At 40.1% G+C, this 23,015-nt stretch overlaps 1 protein-coding gene across 3 annotated transcripts in view; it reads left to right on the top strand.

The window, feature by feature from the left end:
- LOC127367215 (proprotein convertase subtilisin/kexin type 4-like) overlaps positions 1-23,015 on the top strand; it is a 172,915-nt gene that overhangs the window by 86,368 nt on the left and 63,532 nt on the right. For all 3 annotated transcript variants that reach the window (XM_051406889.1, XM_051406890.1, XM_051406888.1), the window contains exons 7-12: positions 8,683-8,720; positions 9,498-9,577; positions 10,642-10,730; positions 14,161-14,333; positions 15,445-15,666; positions 16,359-16,462. In XM_051406889.1, coding sequence (XP_051262849.1) covers positions 8,683-8,720; positions 9,498-9,577; positions 10,642-10,730; positions 14,161-14,333; positions 15,445-15,666; positions 16,359-16,462 — 706 coding nt within the window. The remainder of the gene's footprint in view (positions 1-8,682; positions 8,721-9,497; positions 9,578-10,641; positions 10,731-14,160; positions 14,334-15,444; positions 15,667-16,358; positions 16,463-23,015) is intronic.

Raw genomic sequence — 23,015 nt, 5'->3', positions numbered from 1 at the left:
GGAAGAAGGAGGAAGAGGATGAGAAGCAGCCAGGATTTGGTTGGAGATGGGGGCAAAAGAAAAAAAAAGATGCGGGAGGAGGTGATGGTGGAGGTGGAACTGCTAAAATAGATGGAGGAGGGAGTGGGAATTTTTGAGAGAGTTCGTATCAGGAGACTCATTCCAGTCAGTAAGGAGGAGAAACCAGTTTGGAGAGGCAGCAACACACGAGCTGTAGCCGTGGTGTGTGTAGTGATGTGCAGCACTTGTGCATTGTTGTCTCAGACCACTGTATATGCAATCACTGATACCTGTAACTGCAGTCCTGATTTTAGTCTGAAAGCCAGGTTACAATGAATTTTATTTTTTTAAGTTTCATTGACAATTCATTACAGATTCTTAATAGAAAATATTTCTGGGGACACTGTAGCAGCGTCTTCATCATCATTATGACCAGGGGCTGAGCATGGACACTTAAGGGACATAAGTGACATGATGCGTCCGACATTACAAACATAATAGCCCACGAGAAAAAAAAAATCATCTTGTGATTATTTTGACTGATTGTGTTAATGATTCACGATTAGTGGGAATGATCAATTTTGCAACACAGTTCCTATTTTCACTGAAATAGTTATTTAAATCATGAATATATGGCCGCACTATAGTACTTCATTATAATGCTGTTGTTTTTTTACATGTTCTATTGCGATTTAATCTCTGATCATCATCTCTAACACTTCATTTCACTTGCCCTGTCAAGTATCTAATAAATATGGACAATGACATGATAACAGGATTTTGTTTAATTCAAGAAATACTACTAATAGAATGGACAACGCATTTGTTTAATAAAGATTATCCCAATAAAACGTTTGGATGTTCTAATGTCTCTCTGCATGATCTACCCACCACTGCTGTACATCCTAAACATATCACACCTGCTGCTGCCGCCGTGTGTGAGGTGTCCATCATGGTTTTGTGTCTGTGAGCGTGCAACAGCATATTTTAAAGCCAATTTCTGTGTTTTGTAATACCTTAGAGTGAAATATTGAAACGTTAGCTGGCACCAAAGAGGAATAACATGGAACGTGTGTAACACAAATTTTGGAAGCCTCTCTATTTTTGCCTGTTGATGTTGCAGTCCATTAATTTACTGTAGCCCATCTGATGGAAACTCACCTATAATTCATATTTTGTATCCAGTTTGTGCAGTATTTCAAAAGGTTGTATAATATTTTATACATAATGTAGAATAATGTAAGTATAATGCACTATATTCTGCCCTCACTCCCTCTTCTTTAATGTTTGTCTTAGTCTCATCTAGATAAACTGTCACTTAGTCCTGCTGCTCTTTATGGTCCTCATTATCACTTTCTTTCCCTGTTTTTCCCTCTGGTCTCTTTTTAACCTCACCCATCCCTCTCTAATTTCTGTGCTCTTTCTCCATCAGTGTCTCCCCCCCTCTCTCCCTTTCCCTCCTCTGCTCTGTCATCTCCTCTCCTCTTCTTCCTAACACACCCGGACACGACAGAGCACCACGGATAGTTAATAATTCTCTAATTTCCGCTCTTCACGGCGCGTAGAAGGTGTCGCAGATAACCTGATTTATCAGACGGCTATTAGAATGTGAATCAGGGGTATTAAAGCAATGGACATTAACGCGCACATTGTTTAAACAACGCCACGGGACTAATGGATTTCAAAATGAATTTGTCAACACCGTTCTCCGTGAATATAATTAGTCAGATGAGAGCAAAGCAGTGGAGGAGAGACCAGAGGAGGAGTTTGGATGGAGTTTAGTAGGAAAGGAAGTCATATACACAGGCGGTTCAGCAGGGAGTAGGAGAAACATACACAAGCTTTGTCACTAGGTTTTCTATCAAGTAATATTTACCAGTGCATTTTTCAAATACAGAGAGAATCACCCTTTTTCCCCCAAGGTTCCTTTTTTAAATGAACACCTTATTAGACATGTTGAATATCACTGGAGCAGTGTCATTAAGTTCTGGGACTGACATTCAGTATTGTTGCCTGTACTTTTTGTAATTTTTCAAGATATTCGGAATCACAATAAATGAATGGTTATAAGCAGAAGCAGGCAAGACGATATAATAGTTTTCAGAGGAAGTCTGTACATTTATCTGTGGCACTTATAAACATAACACATGTCACACAGGAGCACCATAGAAAGGAAATAAATAGAAAATATATTACAAGTAATAATTACAAGATTTTGTTTTCATCCCTGATAGTATTGCATTTACATGAAATTTGGTGGACACATAGGATTTGAGTCAGGGAACCTATTTTCTCTCTTATCTCTATTGGTATCTCGCCATGTTGTTAGTCTTGGTTTTATTTGTCGTGAGATTTGAGATTTCTGCCTCCAGCCTAATACAATGTAGGTGAGGAGAATTTCGTTAAGGACAGCATTTAAATTTTTAAAAACATTCAACAACAACACCGTCTCAGTTACTCATGAACTGTTTACATTGGGACTGTTTTTTCTGTGAATTATCCAGAGTAACAGGGACATTTTTTCTAGGATATTGTTTTTTTTAAATGTACATTTCTAAAGCTTTGAGTGTCAAAATGAAATTTCCGTCATTCACTGAAATTACCTTCATTGTACTGAGTTGGAGGCAGAAATCTCAGAAACTGACACACCAAAGCTTTGACAAATAGAACCAGAACAATGTGCATGATTAGCATGATTACATACCATTAGAGGTATGTGAGAAAATGTGTATGTCATTTGGGTGAACTGACCGTCTAAACTTTACCAACTTGATTCCAAATCTTCAAAGTGCATGCCTGTAGAGTCAAAAAATCAATCTCAGTGAACGGAATGATGTGTAATGTTTCCTCGCAGTTCCAATTTCCACAGGAGGTCTTTCAGAAGCAGAGCATCGTAGCAGTCACATTTTCAGTATAGTTTCCAGTTGTTTGCTCGATGAGCATATTGAGTACACATTTGCAGCCCTTTTAGATGTTGTAATGTAAAAAAAAAAAAAAAAGTGCTTTGCAGTTGTACTTTACTTGGTTTAATTGCTGTACATAAAACACCAAGAAAACTCAGTTTGCTGTTGAGACAAAGTAACAGATGAAATGCATCATTGGATGCACATTTTAGGTAAATTCCCAATAAATATAGGCAGTGTTTTTTCAAAGCCACATAGACAGTGCTTTGGACAGCCTTCATGTTTTTGTTTATACTTTTGAAATGAGTAATACAAACTCATAAAATGAGCTTTAATCTGTACTGATTCAGGATTGATGAAGTTTGGAGTTGAAATGTAATTTTTTTACCACGCTGACTCTACTGTATGGTCAAAGCCATAAATATAGTAATTTACTGTGCCGGTGTCTGAATGGTTAGTCTTACAGATAAGCCCGGCTTCACCTTCTTGCGCTGGCTCTACTGTATGTATGACTATCTGTGCATGTGGGCGTGTGGCACTGTACAGATTTGCACTTGCATTGAATAACAAGAAATTTCAAGTGATGCCTACTGATTGACAGAAAATGTTTTTACTTTCAGGTAAATTTTTGATTGTTTCAGAAGTGATAACAGTAATGTGACAGCTGAACGCACACTGAAACCCACGCACCGTTTCTTTAAACTTCTTTAAAGTGGAGATCTCCATTGAAGGAAGTGTTTCAGACCTGAAATGAACTTAAGTCCCAACGCGCACACAAACACACACACTTCCCCTGCTACCTCCAGCTTCGTGTCTGGGTCCACCGCAGGAGGAGAGCTGGCCGCTGGGCAGACAGGGCAGCGGGGTGTGGTGAGGGGGTGGTGAATGCGTGCCGCTTGAATACTAATGTGCCACTTTAGGAGTCAACCTCTTCTCCATCCCCACATCCCCTCTGCTCTGTCCCTGTCTCTCCCTGCATCTTTTCCTTACTGTCATTTCCCTTCAGTCTCCTCATCTCCCTTTTCTCATCTTTTTTTCTCACCTCCCCCACTTCTCTAAACAGCCCTAGTCTCCCTCTCTCTTCTTCCTCCAACTTGTCTTCTCTGTCTTCTCACTCCTGTCTTCTTCTTTCCTACATGTGCCAGGCTTTCCATCACCCACGCTCCCTCTACATCCTTCCAATTCAATCCTTCCACTCTGTATCACTCATCAAACTCTGTCTTCTCCCCAAGATCTTTCTCTTTGACGTTTACTTTTTAAACCCACACACACACACACACACACACACACACACACACACACACACACACACACCATCCTTGACAAAGCCAGCTAATTACAGGCAAGTGTCCACTCCAGCCCTTCTTAAATACCGAGCTGATTAATGAGACGGAGGTGTAGGGCCAGGAAGTCTCACCCTCGGAGGGTGGTGATACACACCCTTCTCTCTCTGCAGCTCTCTGTCTCAGACACACACACACACACACACACACACACATCTTTCCTTTTTCACACTTGCAAATGCAAATTATCAGCCATGTACAGCTTCATTACAGAAATACTGGTATCAGTTTTTTATGGCTTACCTCCTCCCAAATGTGTCTTAGCCCTTCTACTCCTCCACCTGTCAGTAGCAGAGGCAGCCTGTTGACTTTTAGTATTTTTTTTGTTGTACAGTAACTCCTGCAGAGGAGAGCTAAGCGGCGAGAGCCAGCCAGGGGGCCCCAGGTGTAGCAGGGGCCTCCTCTGAAGTGATGTCGGCTCATTTTCTCAGCGGCGGCTCAGGCACGACTCACCGTCGGCTCAAAATGGCCTCCGACACATCTCTGTGTCTGATTTGTGTGTGTGTTTGACCCTGAGGACCGGCGTGAATGCTGCCGGAGCAAGGAGATAGAGTGCAGCTGCTGCCGCTGAATGCTGACACACATGCCGAACAGTAAACGCGTGCACACACACACACACCTGCACAATCACAATCTAGACTGGGTCAGCGAGGTTCAAAGCATTTGTATTCATGGAAGGTTTTGCATTGGCTCCACCACCTACAGTGTTTCATCTAACTGTGGGACGTGGCTTTCTACTTTCACACTCAGAAGACCTTGGACTGTGTTGGAGTGTTTTTATGGCTGTATTTATGGCAGTGTGGTGCTACCTGAGTGAATCTACCTGACTGAATGCTTGAAGGTGCACTGTTTTGATGCTCATATTGACCCTTGTGACACTCGAGCTATGAGCATACACGTGCTCATGCTGTGCACGTGTCAATCCTGATCCAATTGTACTGCAGAGAAGCATGCACAAGCAGATACATGCATGTACATGCCAACCAACTGAGGTCTTCCATAGGTTGGCAGAGATGTCATATATCAACTACAGTCCCATATCAAATTTGGCTTTCATAGTAAATATAATTGAGCACGATTTTATTAATTTAAACAACATTTGACAAATTCCAATCAGCATTTCGCCCCCATCATTGTACTGAAACAGCTTAATTTTAAGATCCTAAATTACTTTTGAATTAACACTTACTCTCTCACTGCTGCTCCACCAGCTTGCAGTTCCCAGGTGCTATCCTGTCCTGGAGCAGGTCCTATTTTGTAAAACATAATGTTTTTTAATCTTTCTCTATTTAATCTGAAATCTTCCTTCGAAACAGGTCAGCTTGACCTGTGGAGTCTTGTTCAGTCTATACATGCTGCCATAAAGGCATATTTTTCAAAGCAGTAACATTATTGCCATACTTACACAGACAATACTTAAATGTACATTTCTCTGTCACGTTAGGACTATGGCCCTGTTGTCACACTTCACACAGTTTATTTATCAAATTAATGACACTCTCTTTCTAAATGAAGACAAAACTGGTTTGATTGTTTTTGTCCGATAATGAAAGACAGAAAATCTTAACTTCAACTGTAAATTATGGCCAGAAACTTGGATGTTGTCTTTGATTCAGATCTAAATTCTAGCAGTCATATTATACCAGTTATGGCATCATCGTCTTATATAATCTAAAAAATATTGCTGAATATGCTTATTGATAATCTTATTTTAATGTTTTAATTTGTCTTTTAATCCTATTCTTTCTGTATGGCACTTTAAACTGCCAATGATATAATTGCTTTATACCTTGCCTTTACTAATAATCACAGTGATTACCAACACACCACATCCTATTATTGTTACTGGTGTCACATACTCCTACTAGAGTGACACACACTCACTCTATGGGGGGTTTGGGTGCAGATTTTATAGATCTGGTCGTCATTCCCCCATTCTCCCTCTCTTCATCCTTTGCTCACTTGTTACTTTGTTCCCTCCTGAGCAGCTTGACGTTAATTCCCAGAGATGTTTCCATTGCAAACTGAAAAGTGATGGTGTCACCTTTTAAACAGTGACGTGCGTGATTGTCATCATGTTAGGGTCTGACACTCACACGGAAGTGCAAGGACATGCATGAATGCACACTGCGGTGTCTTTCTTATAATTGAGTTGAAACAAAGATGAACTCTTAATAAAGCAGGTTCTGCCTCCTGCAGACAAGCAGTTCTTTTCACATAACAGCAGAGATCAACTGTTTGTAAAGCTGCATTTATGTACTAAGGGGACTCACACCTAGACTAGAAACGATGTCCATTCCAATGCCCATGGGAAACCTTAAATGGTTGCTTCATCTAAAAAAATATTTCCTCAATTAAGATGATTGGTAATTTATGGGCCAAATACAGTATTTCTGAGCCATAATATCGGCAGCACCTGGTATATACTTTAGCATTCTATGTAACCAAGACCCCTAATGTCAGTATGCTTTTCGACAATATTGTTTGTCCCTCAAGTATTGGGGGTGTTTTTGGGTGTTATAATGACTAGTGGTTTGCACATAAATGCATAAATAAATAAAAATAATAAGTAGCATCATAGAAAATTGAAACTCAGAAATTCTGACCTGGAAAAGGACAAATACTGGAGCAAAAGTGATTGAGTTGGAGCAGAGGATATAGGAGAGTCTCCTGATTTTACTGATGATGAAGTTGGGGGATTAAGAAGAAAAACATATCAGCATGAGGGGGGATTTGGAAACGATATCTGACATTTCATAACTTTTTAATGGATCACTTGAATTCCATATGAACACATCGTGTTGGCCCATAGTGCAGTATCACTCAACACACTTCAAACTTCAAATCAGAGTACGCAAAACCTACTCAGCATGCTCGCTTGGCCTCGTGTTCAGTGTGGAAATCCAACTTGGCTCAGACAAGGAGGAAAGTTGGCCAGAGAGCTCTTTCTCTTGTTCCCTTGAGAATAAGAAACTAAAAATCTATAAAAACCTCACAACTTTGTGATTGTTGAAAACACTCAGTAGCAACATGGTGCCACATTTTCTACCATTTTCTTACCAAACCACGGTTGCTATGAACACAAAATGCAGTAAAATAATCTTAAATTTGAACTGCATCTCAGTGGATGGAGGTTTTTTTTGCTTCTTTTTTTGCTCACTTTGCTTGCTTATGAAGACCATGAGATGCGTTTGAAAGCAGTTCAAAGAATAAATGACACATACTAATTTCAGTATTTATCCCAAGAAATACCTGGCACCTGACGGAAAGTGTTTACAACTGGCTGTAAGTGGATGTGGAAATGTATCTTATCAGTCACAGTGAAGCTCATTGGCTGGCTGGTGACACCATCCTTCCAAGACCAGCAGTGCATATTGGGAAACAACAGGGTAGAATACAGAGACAAAAATAGTATTTAAAACAGAACCAACCAACCAGCAAAGGAAAGTGTGTCTGGGGTAAGAAAATCCAAAGTGGTGGACGAGGAGAGAATAAAGCATCAGTGGTTATGTAGAGGACGTAGCAGGTTGACCTGGCGTGGCATGGCACAGCATGGCACGGCATTGCAGGCTCCAATGAGGCTTCACCCACCCAGGGCTCCATCCCGCCTGAGCTCAACACAATCAGGCCTCAGCGGCAAAACTGACTGAAGGTTACCATGACAACCCGGAGGCACTGCCTGCATGGGACAAAGGCTGGCAGGTCCTGTGTGTGTGTGTGTGTGTGTGTGATTGAGAAAGAGAGAGTGAGTGATGTGTGGCAGAGCAGGCCCGGCCCTCCTGGGGCCCTCATTCGTTTGTCTCTCGCTGAGACCACAGGAGCCCTGATGCAGCAGAGATGGAGGAGGAGGTGGTGGTGGTGGTGATGGTTGGGGTGAGGAGAGGGGGAAGGATGGGGAGGGGGCAAGTGAAAGAAAGGCAACTGATGTGAAAAGGGAGGATGATAAGAAAGATGCAGGAAAAGGTGAAGAGTGAAGGAAAGAATAAGAACTAAAAAAAATAGCAAAATTAATACATTGAAATTTGGGGGACTAGAGATTATTCTGTGCCCGTTTGTTCATTCCCTCATCAATCAATCATTTGCAATACCTCATACAGCAAAGCCCGGATCTTGACACAATTTGACTTCACTGTTACATTTTGGCAAATTAATTACACCAATTAGTAGGGTACTCAGAATTCCAAGTTTTAATAACCTGTCTACTCACTGCAAGTTCAAATGACTTGAAACTGCTCCTTCTTGGCTCGACAGAAAATAATGAAACAGTGAGTGCACTTAGGCATGGTCTGACTGCTCTGTTTTACTGCACCAAAACGTAAAAAATAAGTAATAGATTTTTTTTTAAACTTACAAAACTTGTTTCCTACCAGTATCAACTGTCCGTATCATATTTGGATTTTCGACTAATTTAGAACTGTTCTCTTTTTTCCTTTCAGGTGTAGATCACGCAAACAAGGACCTGAAGAAAAACTTTGTAAGTAAACTTGAAATATGATTTTTTAACAAATCTCATTTAAGCTGCAGAATAAAATATTGTCATGATAGTTATCTCATATACAGTAGATCTCCGGGATGGGTATGCACTGTAATTTCTGATTAAGTTGCCCTGTTATGAGGTTATCGTTTTCCATCAGGTTACACAAACATACTTGGCTTTTCATTAGATTGAAATCTGTGTATTGACTTTTTCTTAAACTGCCCAACTTCTCTATTACTTAAAACCAGAGACAATAAAACTTTCATATAGTGATAAAGCTGTTTAATTCAGTTAGGCTGGTGTTACACAGGCGAGTCATAAAGCATATGTGGAGTGGCAGTGCTGTTTGCTCCTGCTTTGTCATATATAATCCTATAGGCAGTTTGAAGCGCACAGGCCAACTTGTACTTTGTCGGAGCAGATTGTCTGGCATGGATAAGCCTAGCTGGAGAGAGAGAGAGAGAGAGATACATAATTGCTCTTGTACCGTTTACTGCCAAGACATCCTCCTCCTGTTATGCCTATATACACTGGCAAATAAGTCATTCAAACATGTTCACTTTTATGAGGCACGCATAGACACAGCGACAGGCATCTCCTCAGTGACAGTGATTGTCGTCAGTCAGAAGAAATATGTTGACAGACTAATTCAAGTGCCTGTGTTAAGAGTTTTTCCTGGGATTCCTCCATTTCCTGTCATGTCACTCTGATGTTTTGTGTAGAGAGTTACATTATGTTACACTGTGCTCCATTTGTTTTCTGTCTTGATTACAGGAAGCGCTCGCCAGTTTTGACCTGTGTGCTTCACATGGTCTGTCTCATGATCCCATGCCTGTCAGAGATGAGGAGAATAGGTAATGACTGTGGTCCTGTGTTTCTTATCTTGGAAGAGTCAATGAACTGACCCATTTAATAAGCCCCTAAAACGAAAAACACAAGAGAGAAAGTGCAAGAAATGGATTAAACAGTGTATTTATCTGCTCTAATGGAAAATGCAAACGTTTGCATGTCCAGGATAGCTATCTTACAGTAACCTAACCCAGCACTAGGCCATGGAGCATTTCATTAGCTAACTGCATTTTGTTGGGAAAAAAAAGCCTATTCATGATAGTATATCCACTGTGTAGTGTGTGAAAGCTGGTCGACATTAGGGGTTCTGTCCTCACAACCTCAGCCAATGTTACCCAAGATAGTGTTACATTTGCAAAATCCATTATTTTTCATCCTAAAAACCTTTCACTTCAAACATGCTATTCGAAATTACGAACAGGGAAATATAAATCTAACCTCTGTCTTGCTAGTCTAAGTATGTAAGCTAAGCAGCATCATTATGTAAGAATCAAATTTCAAACTAAAAAAAAACTTTGACCTAAACTTTAATCAAAAAATCTAATCATACTTCTACTTGGACTAGCTCTACACTGCAATACAAGAGAAATGCTGTTTCTTTATTTACGTGTCTTCTGAATCATTTAGATCATTAACTTGTGCATGTTTTTATTCTTTTATAACAATACCGTGCTCAGCAAACGGTCAGTTAGCCCACTGCATATTATTGTACTTACAATGTAATAATACAAAATTAAGTCATGGTAAATATGTTAAACAGATTTTGAAATTTTAATAAATATAAACAGTTACACACATGAGTTGTCAAGCTGAGAGATATTATTATATTCAGTCAGTGCTGTGTGTGAACAGGAAATCAGCTGCAGGATGTCTTCCTTGGTTTGAGCTGCAGTTTCCACCATCTTGGTGTTTGTCTGTACCAGTCTTCAAATCAGGATGTACTGCATGTAATTGTCTGTCTGGGCTTAATTTGTGTGTGCTCAGGTCAGCACATCCAAAAATGAAAACTTACATCTCTGCATACTCAGACTCAGTGTGTTGCTAACATCTTATTCCCCCTCTGTTTCAGTCATGGTACCCGATGTGCAGGGGAAGTTGCCATGGAGGCCAACAACTCCTACTGCGGTGTGGGCATCGCCTTCAATGCCAGGATCGGAGGTGAGGAAAACAATGCAGCCTCGTCGAGACAGTGGGAGGCAGTGCATTGTGGGTGTACTGCAGTGGCCAAGACTATGACATGGCATTTTCAAAAACACTTGTAGCAGGCCACTCATTTTTTCTTTTCATAAAGTGACAATGCCAAAAACATAGAAAATTCACTTATTTCTATTTGGAGTATACTCTAAAGAAACTCAAGTCTGCATAATTAACAATAGACATGAACATTATCTTCAACAAAACAAGACGTATTTGTTGGTGAGGGACAGTGAGGCTTTGTATCTTTAAAATAAAGATTATTTCTCACCTTGCAATCCCTGTAGGAAATAAAATGAGAGTTGTGACAAGATGCATTGATCCCAGCACTTTTTGGCTTTACCTCAGAAAACAGTTGAACAAACTACATTAAATGAATTCAAAATAAATAATTGAAACTCTTTTTCTTGGCCCACATTATGGAGTGATTACTAGTCCCAAAAAACAAACAAATTATCATGCGTGTCCAGTGCAGCGAGTCTTTTTTTTCATGTTGAATCATTTTGGATAGACATTCTACAACATTGGTATGACATTGCAAATTATGCTAAATCAAAAGGCTAGTGCCATATTTGGTTTGGATGGAAATTAAAATTACATGGCTTGTTTGTTGTAAGCAAAAGCATTCTAAAATTTGGCAGAAAATGATAGAAATTATTTGTTGTTTTATTTTGTCTGTAGTGCTGGTTGTCTCTTAGAGCCTAACCCAGTCAGTGTCTGTGGGGCCAAATTACAGCTGAAAATTGCTTTCAAACATTTGAAGTCATATGTTTGTCTCAAAGTCTCTAAGATTTAAGAGTTTTAGTTTTAAATTATCAAAATGAACTATGTTATTCACAGATGTGCACATGCAGACGTTTTGTATTTCGCGTGTATGTGCTGTATGGGTTTGGGTTTGTATGAATGCAACAGACTACACAGTGACTGGCTGCTATTGAGCCGTGCTGACCCTATTTAACAGCTCATTTTTTCAGTATGAGCTTCAGTAATGGCTTTTTTAGTGTTGGTTGTAACATTGGCGAGGGATGAATGAACTGAATACACAGGATAGCCCATTTTCTGTTGTGAAACCAAACATTTTTATAGGGTACACTAAGAGTGCTGTAAACCACAAGTTAATGAGAAGTACATAAAATATTTTAGTAAGAAAATGTCCTACAGCAATCAGATATGAAGGTCCTGAAACCAATTCCATACAGTGGTTTCGGAGTATGAATAGAGGAATCCTTCGGCTGAACCCTGACATTTGAACTCTGCTCTGTGATCTTTAACCCTCGACCCTCCCTCATTTGTCAGAGGCTGATGAGAGCCTCTTCGAGAATCGACAAAAAGAGAAAAAAACAGTCAGTGAGGCAAGACCAGGAATCTCTTTCCGCAGTTAGCCTTAATTTCACCTTGCCGAGTCTATTTTATCCCGACTCATAAACAGACTCAGGCGCACAGAAGATGAAGGGGCAAGACCCAAATGAAAGATGCATGTTGAACTGCTGGGACTGCTGCTGAGACCTGTGCTTGCTGTCTGACAGTGAGGACTGGCTGAGCTTTACCTCTCCGTGCGCTTCTGCTTGGGAAATTCCCTTGAAATTCTCTGTGAATTTATGTAGCCTTGTTAGATTTAATGTGTTGTTCTAAAGGTATACACAAAGTGAAAGTGATTAATCAATAGAAAGAAGACAAATTAAGCCTGATGATGTCTATCACGCAAAATTTGTTGTCTTTTCGTTTGAAATACCTCTTGATGCTTTGTATAAACCAAATAGTAGAAGAGATTTTACAGTTACCACACAAACTCTCAATTAAATGGATTTTTAAAAGCAAAATAATATCTGGTGAGAAGCAAGGCAGTTTACGGGAGGTACAGGATTGAACATTGTTATTCATGATGACTTGAATGCCCTGAAGCAGTTGTGAAAATATATTGTATACAAAAAAGCATTTCATTTAATATTTTTTTTTATATTCATTTTTGCTAGGGGGTCTAATTATATGTGCTAAATATCTTCTGTTAGCTGCTAATTAGCCAGGTTAAGCAGTCTTAAAGTGGTTATAATCAATATTTTTATATTGCTAATGCATCACATGACTTCTTCTTGTATGCGAAAGGGGGTTGCGTAGTTACAAACCTGTGGACAAATTATCAACTCACTCTTCAGTTCTCCTCAGCTCTTTATAGAAAAATAAAGCTCTAAAAACCAACTCTACTCGGCACCAAACAGCAGGCAGGCGAAGTTAGCGACTAGCTGTGAACATAGTGGAGCATTGTGCAGCTAAAGAGCCAGATATTTCCCTCAGGAGGTTCAAGGTTCAAGGAAGAATTTATTGTCATTATCTCCATATGCAATACTCAGTGTACAGGGAAACATAACTGTTCCTTCAGTGCAACAGTGTATACAATAATAACATATATAAAGAAGAAAGCCAAGTGTAAGTAGTATTACAGTGCTCACCAGGGGCCAAGTGGGTTTGCTTCCTGGTAAAAGCTGCTGCAGCCTCAGCCCCTGCCTCTTTTTGTTACAGTTCTTCAGTTATGGACCAACAAAATTATACATAATGTTAAGTAATCCATAATTCCACCCATATATTATGTGCTTACTGCACATTGGGATGTTATTGTAGCTGCCATTCTCAACTTTGATAGCATACTCAGGCTCCCTGGAGGTGAAAAGAAGAAAAGACTTACCTCGGCTTTTTCTCACTGTAGTTATTCTGTCATCCACTGATGTCAAAATATAACACTGCATGGCAACCCTGGCTGCTGTGGCCGCAGTCATATTGCAAGCATTGCAAGCAGTATTGCCACTCCAATGTAAAATAGGCTGCATCAAACACTAATTTGCACTGCAGGTATTTAGTAAATCATTGAGCAGTCTGACCAATCCACAAAAACCAGGGCAGGTAATGCATCTATAAGGGTGGATATTAGGTGTTTTAAAAGAGCCCTTGGCTTGAAGAGCTTTCTTTTTAGCCCACATTTGCTAAGGTAAAACCAGTTAACACTACTGAGCAGAAACTAAAGATAGAAATCAATGTCCTATTTTATTTAACAGCTGATAGTGGCAATGTTACTGCCATCAATTTCATGTACATTCTCACACAACTTACACAGTTTAAGTAAACCTATGACATTTTCAACAACCAGCAATGGAGCACTATAGAAAGAGGAGACAAATACTCAGATAGTGATGGAATTCATACAGCACAAGTATTGTGTCATAGATCTCTTGCTGTACTAAAGTGTTATGGACTGAATTTAACTTTCACAACATGAAAAACGGAGTCCTTGGGTCTGTTTTTTAGCTCTTCCCGTATATTTTTGAAAAGTGTCAATTTTGTTTAATTTCTCCACAAGCCTTCCTCTGAACTCCGATCTCTGTAACCTTTTCCATCCATCCAGGTATCCGCTTGTTGGACGGCTCTGTCACTGATGCCATGGAGGCCACAGCCCTGACCTTCAACATCCACTTCATCGACATCTACGTCTGCAGTTGGGGCCCCCGGGACGACGGGGCCGAGATGGACGGGCCGCACAGTCTGACAGAGCGAGCCCTTCGGCTTGGAACTCACAAGGCACGGCTTTCATCTCCAGGTTCACACTGCTGTCTGTCAGATGTTAAGCCGACGCCTGCACTGTTAGTGGAGATGAGGTTGGAAGGAGAAAATGTCGAGTTTGGGAATTACATAGACTGATTTAATTATAATAATAATTTAATTTCTCCACTTTTTGTTTACAGCTTGTGTGATAAGTGCTTTCGAGCTTCAGTTCACTTTAGTACCAGTTTTAAAATCTTGTAATCTGCCCATGTGAATGTATTAAATGGTAGTGCTCCCACACTTATCCACATAGTGCTCAAAAATGTACACAGTTTCTCATATTCACTTGGCACAAGCCATGACTATCCACAAACTTGACTTACAAAAATAACAACTTGCCCAATATTAGGCCACGTTCACACTGCAGGTGCATGTGAACCAAATCTGGTTTTGATTATGTGACTCAGATCTGTTTTTTATGACTGATTAAAATCAGAATACTTTTTTTTTGTCACTCTCATCATGAAGGTCACTTCAGGACTCTGGCCTGTTCACACTGGAATCTGATATGGGCCACAATAAACAAATAATGTTAATAATAATCAATTTCTGTTTGTTGCAAGCCAAACGTGTAATTGCCTTGACCTGGAAGGATACTCAGAGACCTGATTCTAGACAGTGGTTTAAGGAGATGTCTTGCAGTCTGGCACTAGAAAAATTGACCTACATAGCAGGAGGGAAAGTTGAGGATTTTTATAAGATATGGATGCCTTTGTTAAATTTTATGAACAACATAGATATACAAATGTCTGGACAGATAAGCGCTGGCATTGTAACTGGCAAATAATGTTAATAATAATAACAGCCAAACAAAAACAAATCACCAATAAATCAGATTTGAGTGCTATTGCTCGCAGTGTGAATGTAGCCATAATTACCTTTTTAAAGTACATTTTTAATTCTTCCTGCAATAAGGAATACTATTGTTTCCCCTCAGTTTAAGCCTAATGTAAATATATACAGTGTAATATATTTTTTCACATGTGATATTTGAAATGCTTAGCTGGCCGCTAGATGGAAACATTCTGTATGAAATCCGCTTTTCACTTGTTCTTTCACTTTGACGTTCCTCTGTTTGTGTTGTCAGGGCCGAGGTGGGAAGGGCAGCATCTTTGTGTGGGCGGCAGGTAATGGCGGAATGCAGCGTGACCACTGCGGTGCAGACGGTTATGTTAACTCCATCTACAACATTGCCATCGGCGCTGTCTCTCAAACAGGGAAGCCCACCTACTTCGGCGAGCCCTGCCCCGGTGTGATGGCCGTCACTCTCACAGGGGCCGGCGTGGGAGGCTCACTACCTCTGGTTACTGTGCGTGTACCACCTAACACATCTAACAACAGTGTTTATCATTAATGAGGTCGTATATATATATGTGTGTGTGTGTGTGTGTGTGTGTGTGTGTGTGCCAGCAGCCCTGCTCTTTGGCTCCTGTGAGCTGTGAGAAGCCTGTTAAAGAGCAGCCACTGGTGTGATATTTATAGAGGCCTGCCAAATGACCTAGGTGACTGCTGGGCACACACACACATAAAGACACACAGAAGCAAACGAGTGTTAATTGGAGGTAAAGCGTGGCTGTAGACGCTGAGAGAGGGAGCGGAGGAAGCCAAGGTGTTGATGGCGGAGGTAGCAGTGGAAAGCCGGGAAGAAACACAGTGCCAACTCCAGGGCTACAGAAACAGAAAGGCCAATTTTATCAGTGTGATATCACCTTTGTCTGCTGAGATGCCTGCCCTTTTCCACCTCACATTAGGAGGTGGTCAGACTAGACACAAGTTGGTTTTTTAATTATCATCACTGCAAAACTGTGTTGGCGTGTTCTAATGACAGAAAAAACTGATGATGATGCAATGGCTGCTATAATGTGAGAACTCTACTAGCCTGATTTGCTTCAAAGATGCATTTTTTTCTAACAACAAACCATCTTTTTACTCTTGTTTGATATGATAGCTACAGTAAGTTGTATCTTGTAACATACTGTATGTGGTTTGTTACCTCTCCAGGTCACGGTGACCAGCATTAGTGATGGCTGTGTCACACACTTTCCAGGAACGTCCAGTGCTGCCCCGATTGCTGCAGGGATTCTGGCTCTTGTCTTAGAAGTAAAGTGAGTGTCTATCTGCCCAGTCATACTGCATACCAGTAACACTACAACAATACATGTGATACCTTGTTGATTCATGTAGGGACTCAGCATGTTGCTCAAGGACACGTCAGCAATGTGTATGCTTTTACTTTCTGATGGGCTCCAATCCCCAGGCGTGTGGTGTTTACCTTGAGTTCTTGTCATGGTTGTGATGATTGATTGGCTCTTTTTGCTGCCAATGGTATTGTCAGTGTTATTTTGACTCATATTTAAGACCACATTTCCCATATCCCCCTTGTGCTGTATTTCACAGAAAGGTTGTTGCTATTTTCACCTATGTCCCTCCTTAACACATTGGGCCTCATGCTAGAACCAAGTGGCTTCTGCAACTGATTTAGGAGAGCTTGCATCATTCGCCCATTTTCTCTTATTTTGAATTTTCTCTTAGTACAAGCACAATTTACGAGTGGTCCAGACCACTCATAGAAGTCATGTATATGTGTAATTAGTCATGTGAAATTAGTCTGCTGTTAGCAATTTTGAGTTTCCTATGTAAATTACTCTTCATAATTACGTTGACATCATGACTATACTGTTGGAATTATAATATTACTTCTAAATGTATCATACAGCCTAACAATGTTATCGTTCATTTATATAGCCTATTAATGGGGTTAAGGTTTTCTTCACATTAAGGCGTATGCAGGTTGCTGTCCAGGGGAACATCCTCTGTTGCAATGCCTGACAATGCAGCATCACCCATTAATGCACGTATTCTTTCGTCTATAAACATGATGGAGACTCCCCCTTGACCCCCTCTCGTTGCAGTCATCAATCGCCATGCTTTTCATATCAAATCACTTCTTGATTTCAGCAACAGTACGATCCTCAGGTGACGCAGCGTTAATAGCACTTGTTATCTTGTAGGTCCTTTTATTCCACTTTGTTGATGTCTGAGAGCAGGACTTCAATCTACCATACCATTTTCACCTATGAACTTCCTCACACACAGTGCAGGCTGTGTAGCCCTATATGGTGTTATTGGTGCGTTAGTTATGCAAATATTCAGTTCTCATGAACATCCGCTCTGTTACCCATTTATCATTTTTACGCAGGTGATTAACACAGAAATCTGAAGTTAGGAGCGTTTGCTGAATCTGACGTGGCACACTCGTACGAACCCACTATCTAATAAAAAGTGAGAGAAAGTAAGATAAGAAGGAGAAAATGCTCTTGCATGAGGCCCATTGTCTTTGTCTCCTCTGAAGAAAACAAAATCCCACCAGCCCTTTTCTGCCTTCAAAATCAACAGCTCTGATTGTTCATTATGGTTTCAGTTAAATTAAATAAGAGCAAAGGATGAACTCACTGTAAAGAGCAAAGAACTTATCTTAAAGAGGAGGTCGTTGTGGCTTGGTGGGTCAAACACAGGACTTTAACCTGGAGTATATTTCCTGTTTGGAACCAATGGTAACCTTTAACACATAATTTCTTTCTTTCTTTGTTTCTTTCTTATCCTTCGAATGTCACAGGAAGCAGTAATACTTTCTACCGTGTGTACAATCACATTGCGTTCTCTTAGCGTGTTCTCGCCCAGGAACACGGACACACCTTGTTAGTTCTGGAAGCACAGTACCTTCTCATGTTTTGTGCAGTAAAGCAGTGGACCTTTCTGCTGTACAGTAAATCAATCCGGCAGATTGATTATTGTCCTTTTCAGTTAATCTGTTCATTATTTTTGCTAATACGAATAAATTGTGCTGTTAGTAAAATGGCAGGAAATAATGAAAAATGCCCATCACATTTTCTGAGAGCCGAAGGTGACGTCTTCAAATAGATTGTTTTGTCCAACTGTCAGTCCTAAAAAGAGAGCCAATGCTTCAATTACTCAGTTATCAAATTATTGAAGATTAATATTCAGTTGACTTGTCAGGTAATTGACTAATCAATTTTAGCACTAAAAGACACTGAAAGAATTTTTACATTAAAATTCTCCACCTCGCACCTCTGAGCTGTACCTTGTCTCTTCTTCCCATTCCCCCCTCTCTCCATTTGTTTTTTTTTCTTTGATGTAGATCATCTATTTCTCCTCTGTCTAAATCTGCAAATATATCTCCTCGCTCTTTTCTCTCCTCTCTCTCCTTTGTCTCGTCTACCACTTCCTACTATTTCCCAAGCCCCCTTTTTCTTCATCCCTCTTAACTCGCCAGCTGTCGGTGTGGCCTCGGGCCTGGTGTTTTGTGGCGGTATCAGCGGCGTCTACGCCTTCTTCATGTTATGGATGGTACTAGAGGCCGGCTTTACTGCTCCAGCTGTCATGCCACTGCGTCTCAGTCTCAGTCGCTTGGCTGTAAAATGGAGCGCGGGTCCCCTGGGCGAGGCGACTCCCAGGACATTACTGTTAAAGGCTTTGTCGTGACCCGCTGCTACTGACTAAACTATATATCACCTCACCCGCTCAGATCGGCAGCATTCAGCTCACGTCTTTATGGAGCTGTGTTCACTCTCTCTGTCTGTATATCTTTCTGGGTCTCTCTCTCTCTCCCTCTGTTTCTCACACTTGCTCATTCTGTGTCTCACTCTTTCTCCCCACATTTCGCACAATCACACACACTCATATATTCTGCCATGGTCTCTCTCACACATGCAAACCTGGACTTGTTTTTTCTCTAATCCCCATTCATCAGAAACAACCTGCCTCATATACAGCATCCACAAGCAGCTAAACATTTGTATATATAGACACATTTCTTTATGTTTCCATGCCACTGAAATTTTTCCAAAATTGTCAAATCAAATTGAATGAGGTTAAAGCTGTGGTTCACAGAACTAACTTGAAGGCCGACTAGATGATTAAAAGCATAAAAACACATTTTCAGGCCTCAAAAGATCCTTCAAATCAAACAGTCCAAGAGTGATCAGTCTTGGCTTCTACTGCTCATAACTTCATACTAAGGACATTATTGCTTGCATACATGTTTGGAACCATAGGGCTATGTAGACAGCTCCAAATGTATTCATGAATTCTTTGTGTTGAAGTTGAATTGTAGCCATGCCAGCGGCGTGGTTAATAGAATGGTAATGTCACTCTCTCATTTTGTCGGTCCAACACTTTGGTCCATACTAGAATATCTCAACAACCATTGAATGGATTGCCATGGAATTTGCTATGGATGTCAACGGTGCCCAGAGGATAAATCCTAATGACTTTAGTGATCCTCCGACTTTTGCTATAGCAGCATCAGCAGGTCTTTTCATTTAGCCAGTGAAATATCTCAACATCTACCAGATGTTGTACAGGCATTACCATACGGTGAATCCTAATAACTTAAGTGTAGACCTGGGCAATACAACAATAGCATTATGTATTGGCAATAGACACTTCATCACTTTCAAAATAGGAAAATTGTTCAATAGAGTATTGATAGTTTCACTTCAATGCATTAAATGCAAACCCCCATTAGGGCACATAAGAAATATGCCATAAGCAGCCTATCATATCCCTTAAAAATGGAGCATGCTATGAGTGAGTCACCATAGCTACTTCCACCCTTTGGGTTTCGCAACATGTTGTTATCTCAGCCTACATCTGTTACATCTCAAGAAACAATCCACAGGTAGTCCACGATGGAGCATTACAAGTATCACCTGTGTGCCTTAATAAATAAATTGGTTAAATTCAACCTTTTTTCCACCGGTTTATTAAAAATAGGTCTTTAAGAATTGTCAATAATGATCGATACTGACTGAAATGAAACATTTGGTGATACATTTTTCAGCCCTACTTTGGTGATTAGTGTTAGCACGCTAACATGCTAAACTAAGATGGTGAACATGGCAAACATTGTACCTGCTGAACATCAGCATGTTAACATTGCCATTATAAGGCTGTTAGCTTTCTGACGTTAGCATTTAGCTGAAAAGCCTCTTCAATCTTAGTCTTGATGATAAAGGTTACACTAGCCCAGTTTAGAATATGATGTACAGCATTAATCCAACACACACCTAGACTACTGACACACGCCATTTTACAGTGTCTTCTGTAGACTTGTATTTGCACATACCTGCGGTTCTATATTGATACATATAATCTGTTTGTTTTTACTTTATTACTTTTTTCATATGTGGTTATTAGATTACACAATTAATCCCTCTGTCAATCACTCTATTATCTCCACCTGCATTTTCTCTTCATGCAACTACACTCCCCAGAACTGCAGCCTTTCTGTGGCTAATGAGAAATGCTTAAAGTTTTCTTGCAATCTTTTGCTTCATCTTTTGTTAATTTGTCAAAAAAAAGTGAGCAGATTGGAAAAATGCAAACACTGTGACTAAGTTCTCCACAGCATCTTATCACACTGTGATAAGATACTAAATGTTTATGAAATTGCACAGACTTGGAAACGAATCATCTTTGTCATTTCTGATACAGTATGATGTGATTTATTTCTGCTGGGAATAGTTGATATTGCAACATACATTTTTGATATAAAATGGCAGAGAGCCTAAAGGGGCGTACAGTGTGTTGTTGTCTATGTTATCAGAGTACCCTTCAGTGTTTTGCTGCCCCAACAGTGTCAGGGTGTCACTGTCTATTTGTCTCTCTGACACTATGTTGGCCTGTCTGTCTCCATCCATCCGTCTTGACGCCCATCCAACAAACCATCAGGGTAAATCAATTCTTCGCTCGTCCCGTTTGTCAGTCTTTCTGTCTCTGGCTGTTTGTTTGTTCACTTTATCACCATGTCAGCCTCTCTGCCACTTTATCTCTGTTTCTTTCATCCATTCATTCATCCAGTCAGTCTATCCATTTGCTCGGATGGAGCAGAACATTTTGTTTAACTGTGATTTCACCTCGTGTCCTGGGATTTGTACACCTGCAGATGTCCATTTTACTGTCCATCCCTTCCTGTTTCTCCCAAAAGAATTTGGGCTGTCTGGAAAGACGGATTGTCTCCTCCTTAACCCCAGTCGCCCTGTGCTGTGATCATGTGAACTTTTTTGGCCCTTCTATGCAATCACATAGCAGCAGAAAATTTATAAATAATATTTTAACCTCTTTTAACCTGTTGGTCAATTTAGTGATTTAGTGACAGGAGAGATCAAAGTCATCCACTCTGGCTCTAGTGTTCCATGCTAACTCCATGTAGAGTGATAATGGACCACTTGCATTATCCAAAGTACTCATTTTTGTCAATAGAGGTCGTAAATGGATTTTATTGTATGGCCTCTCAGTTCTTGAAATATAGAAAATATCACAGATTAGAGTACTTCTATATAGTTGGATGTCCCACACAAAACTGCCAAAGTAAACTATGGTTATTCTTATTCCTAAATACTAAATGACCTACTGTATGTGACAATTTCAGCACAAGCTATGAACAGCATAAAAGTATTGTACTGTATCCCCCATCTGAAACCCACAAACTAAAATGTTCAATCTATAATAATTCATTCACCTCCCTTCTCCCACTTTCTCTTTTTCTGCCGGTGTCCATTGAATGAATAAGAGAAATAATGCATACGTCGTTCTCTGTGGGGAGTTAGGAGTAATCAACCAGTGATCTCAGTGGGGAGAGTACATGGAAAAGTGAATCCACTCACTCTAATTGGTCTTAACTCAAACCCTCAGTGCACACACACTCACACGTATTCATAGACACACACACTCGTCCTCGGTGAGGACGTCTCCTGCGCTAATGTTTTCCATTTGAAATGCATTGAAGGTCACTGCCTGTATCACCTCACACACACAACATACACTATGTGATTTATATTTGATGATAATAATAAACTGATATTAACATACCTTTGAAACTGTTTTTCTAGCTTGCCTTTTTATATAAACTAATAATAGTGTAGGATTCAACAGTTTCGTCTCTATGGTAGGTAGAGTACCTTGTTGAAATTACCTAAAACTAATTTTAGAAAATTTCGTCCGCCTTAAAGGTCCAATGTGTGGGATTTAGAAGTTGTATGCAGTGAAGTTGCAGATTGCAACCATTTGAATACCGCTGTCCTTCCAAGCGTGTAGGAGAAACTACGGTGCCCGTGAACGACCCTGTCTAGAGCCAGTGTTTGTCCATTCTGGGCTACTGTAGAAACATGCCAGTTCAAGATGGTGGCCTCCGTGAAAGAGTAACCGCTCCTTCTGTAGATTACAACAGCTTAACTCTTATTTTCAGGTGATTATACACTAATAAAAACATATCTATGAATATTATATTCCATTACTGCCAATAGATCCTCCTAAATGTTACACACTGGACCTTTAACAAGACTAGAGTGAGTGGTTACTTGGTAGCTATTAGCCAATTCAACACACCGCTATAAAACAGTATGCAGTAAAAACATGTCAAGAAGAAGTCAAGTTGTATGTTAAAACAAAGGGAAACATTATATTTGTATATACACTGAAACCTATCATCAGCTACTGTATATACATCATCAAAATGACCACAATTGTGTATTGTGTATTGTCCACAATACAATACACAATACAAAGGCAGTGAATATACTCCAGATTACAATGTACAGTATTGGTGCACAAGAAGTGATATAAAGACACAAATGC

The sequence above is a fragment of the Dicentrarchus labrax genome, unplaced genomic scaffold (genome assembly GCF_905237075.1).
Source record: "Dicentrarchus labrax unplaced genomic scaffold, dlabrax2021, whole genome shotgun sequence".
Lineage (NCBI taxonomy): Eukaryota > Metazoa > Chordata > Actinopteri > Moronidae > Dicentrarchus > Dicentrarchus labrax.
The sequence above is the reverse complement of the archived record's forward strand: the minus strand, read 5'-3'. Positions and strand labels throughout refer to the sequence as shown.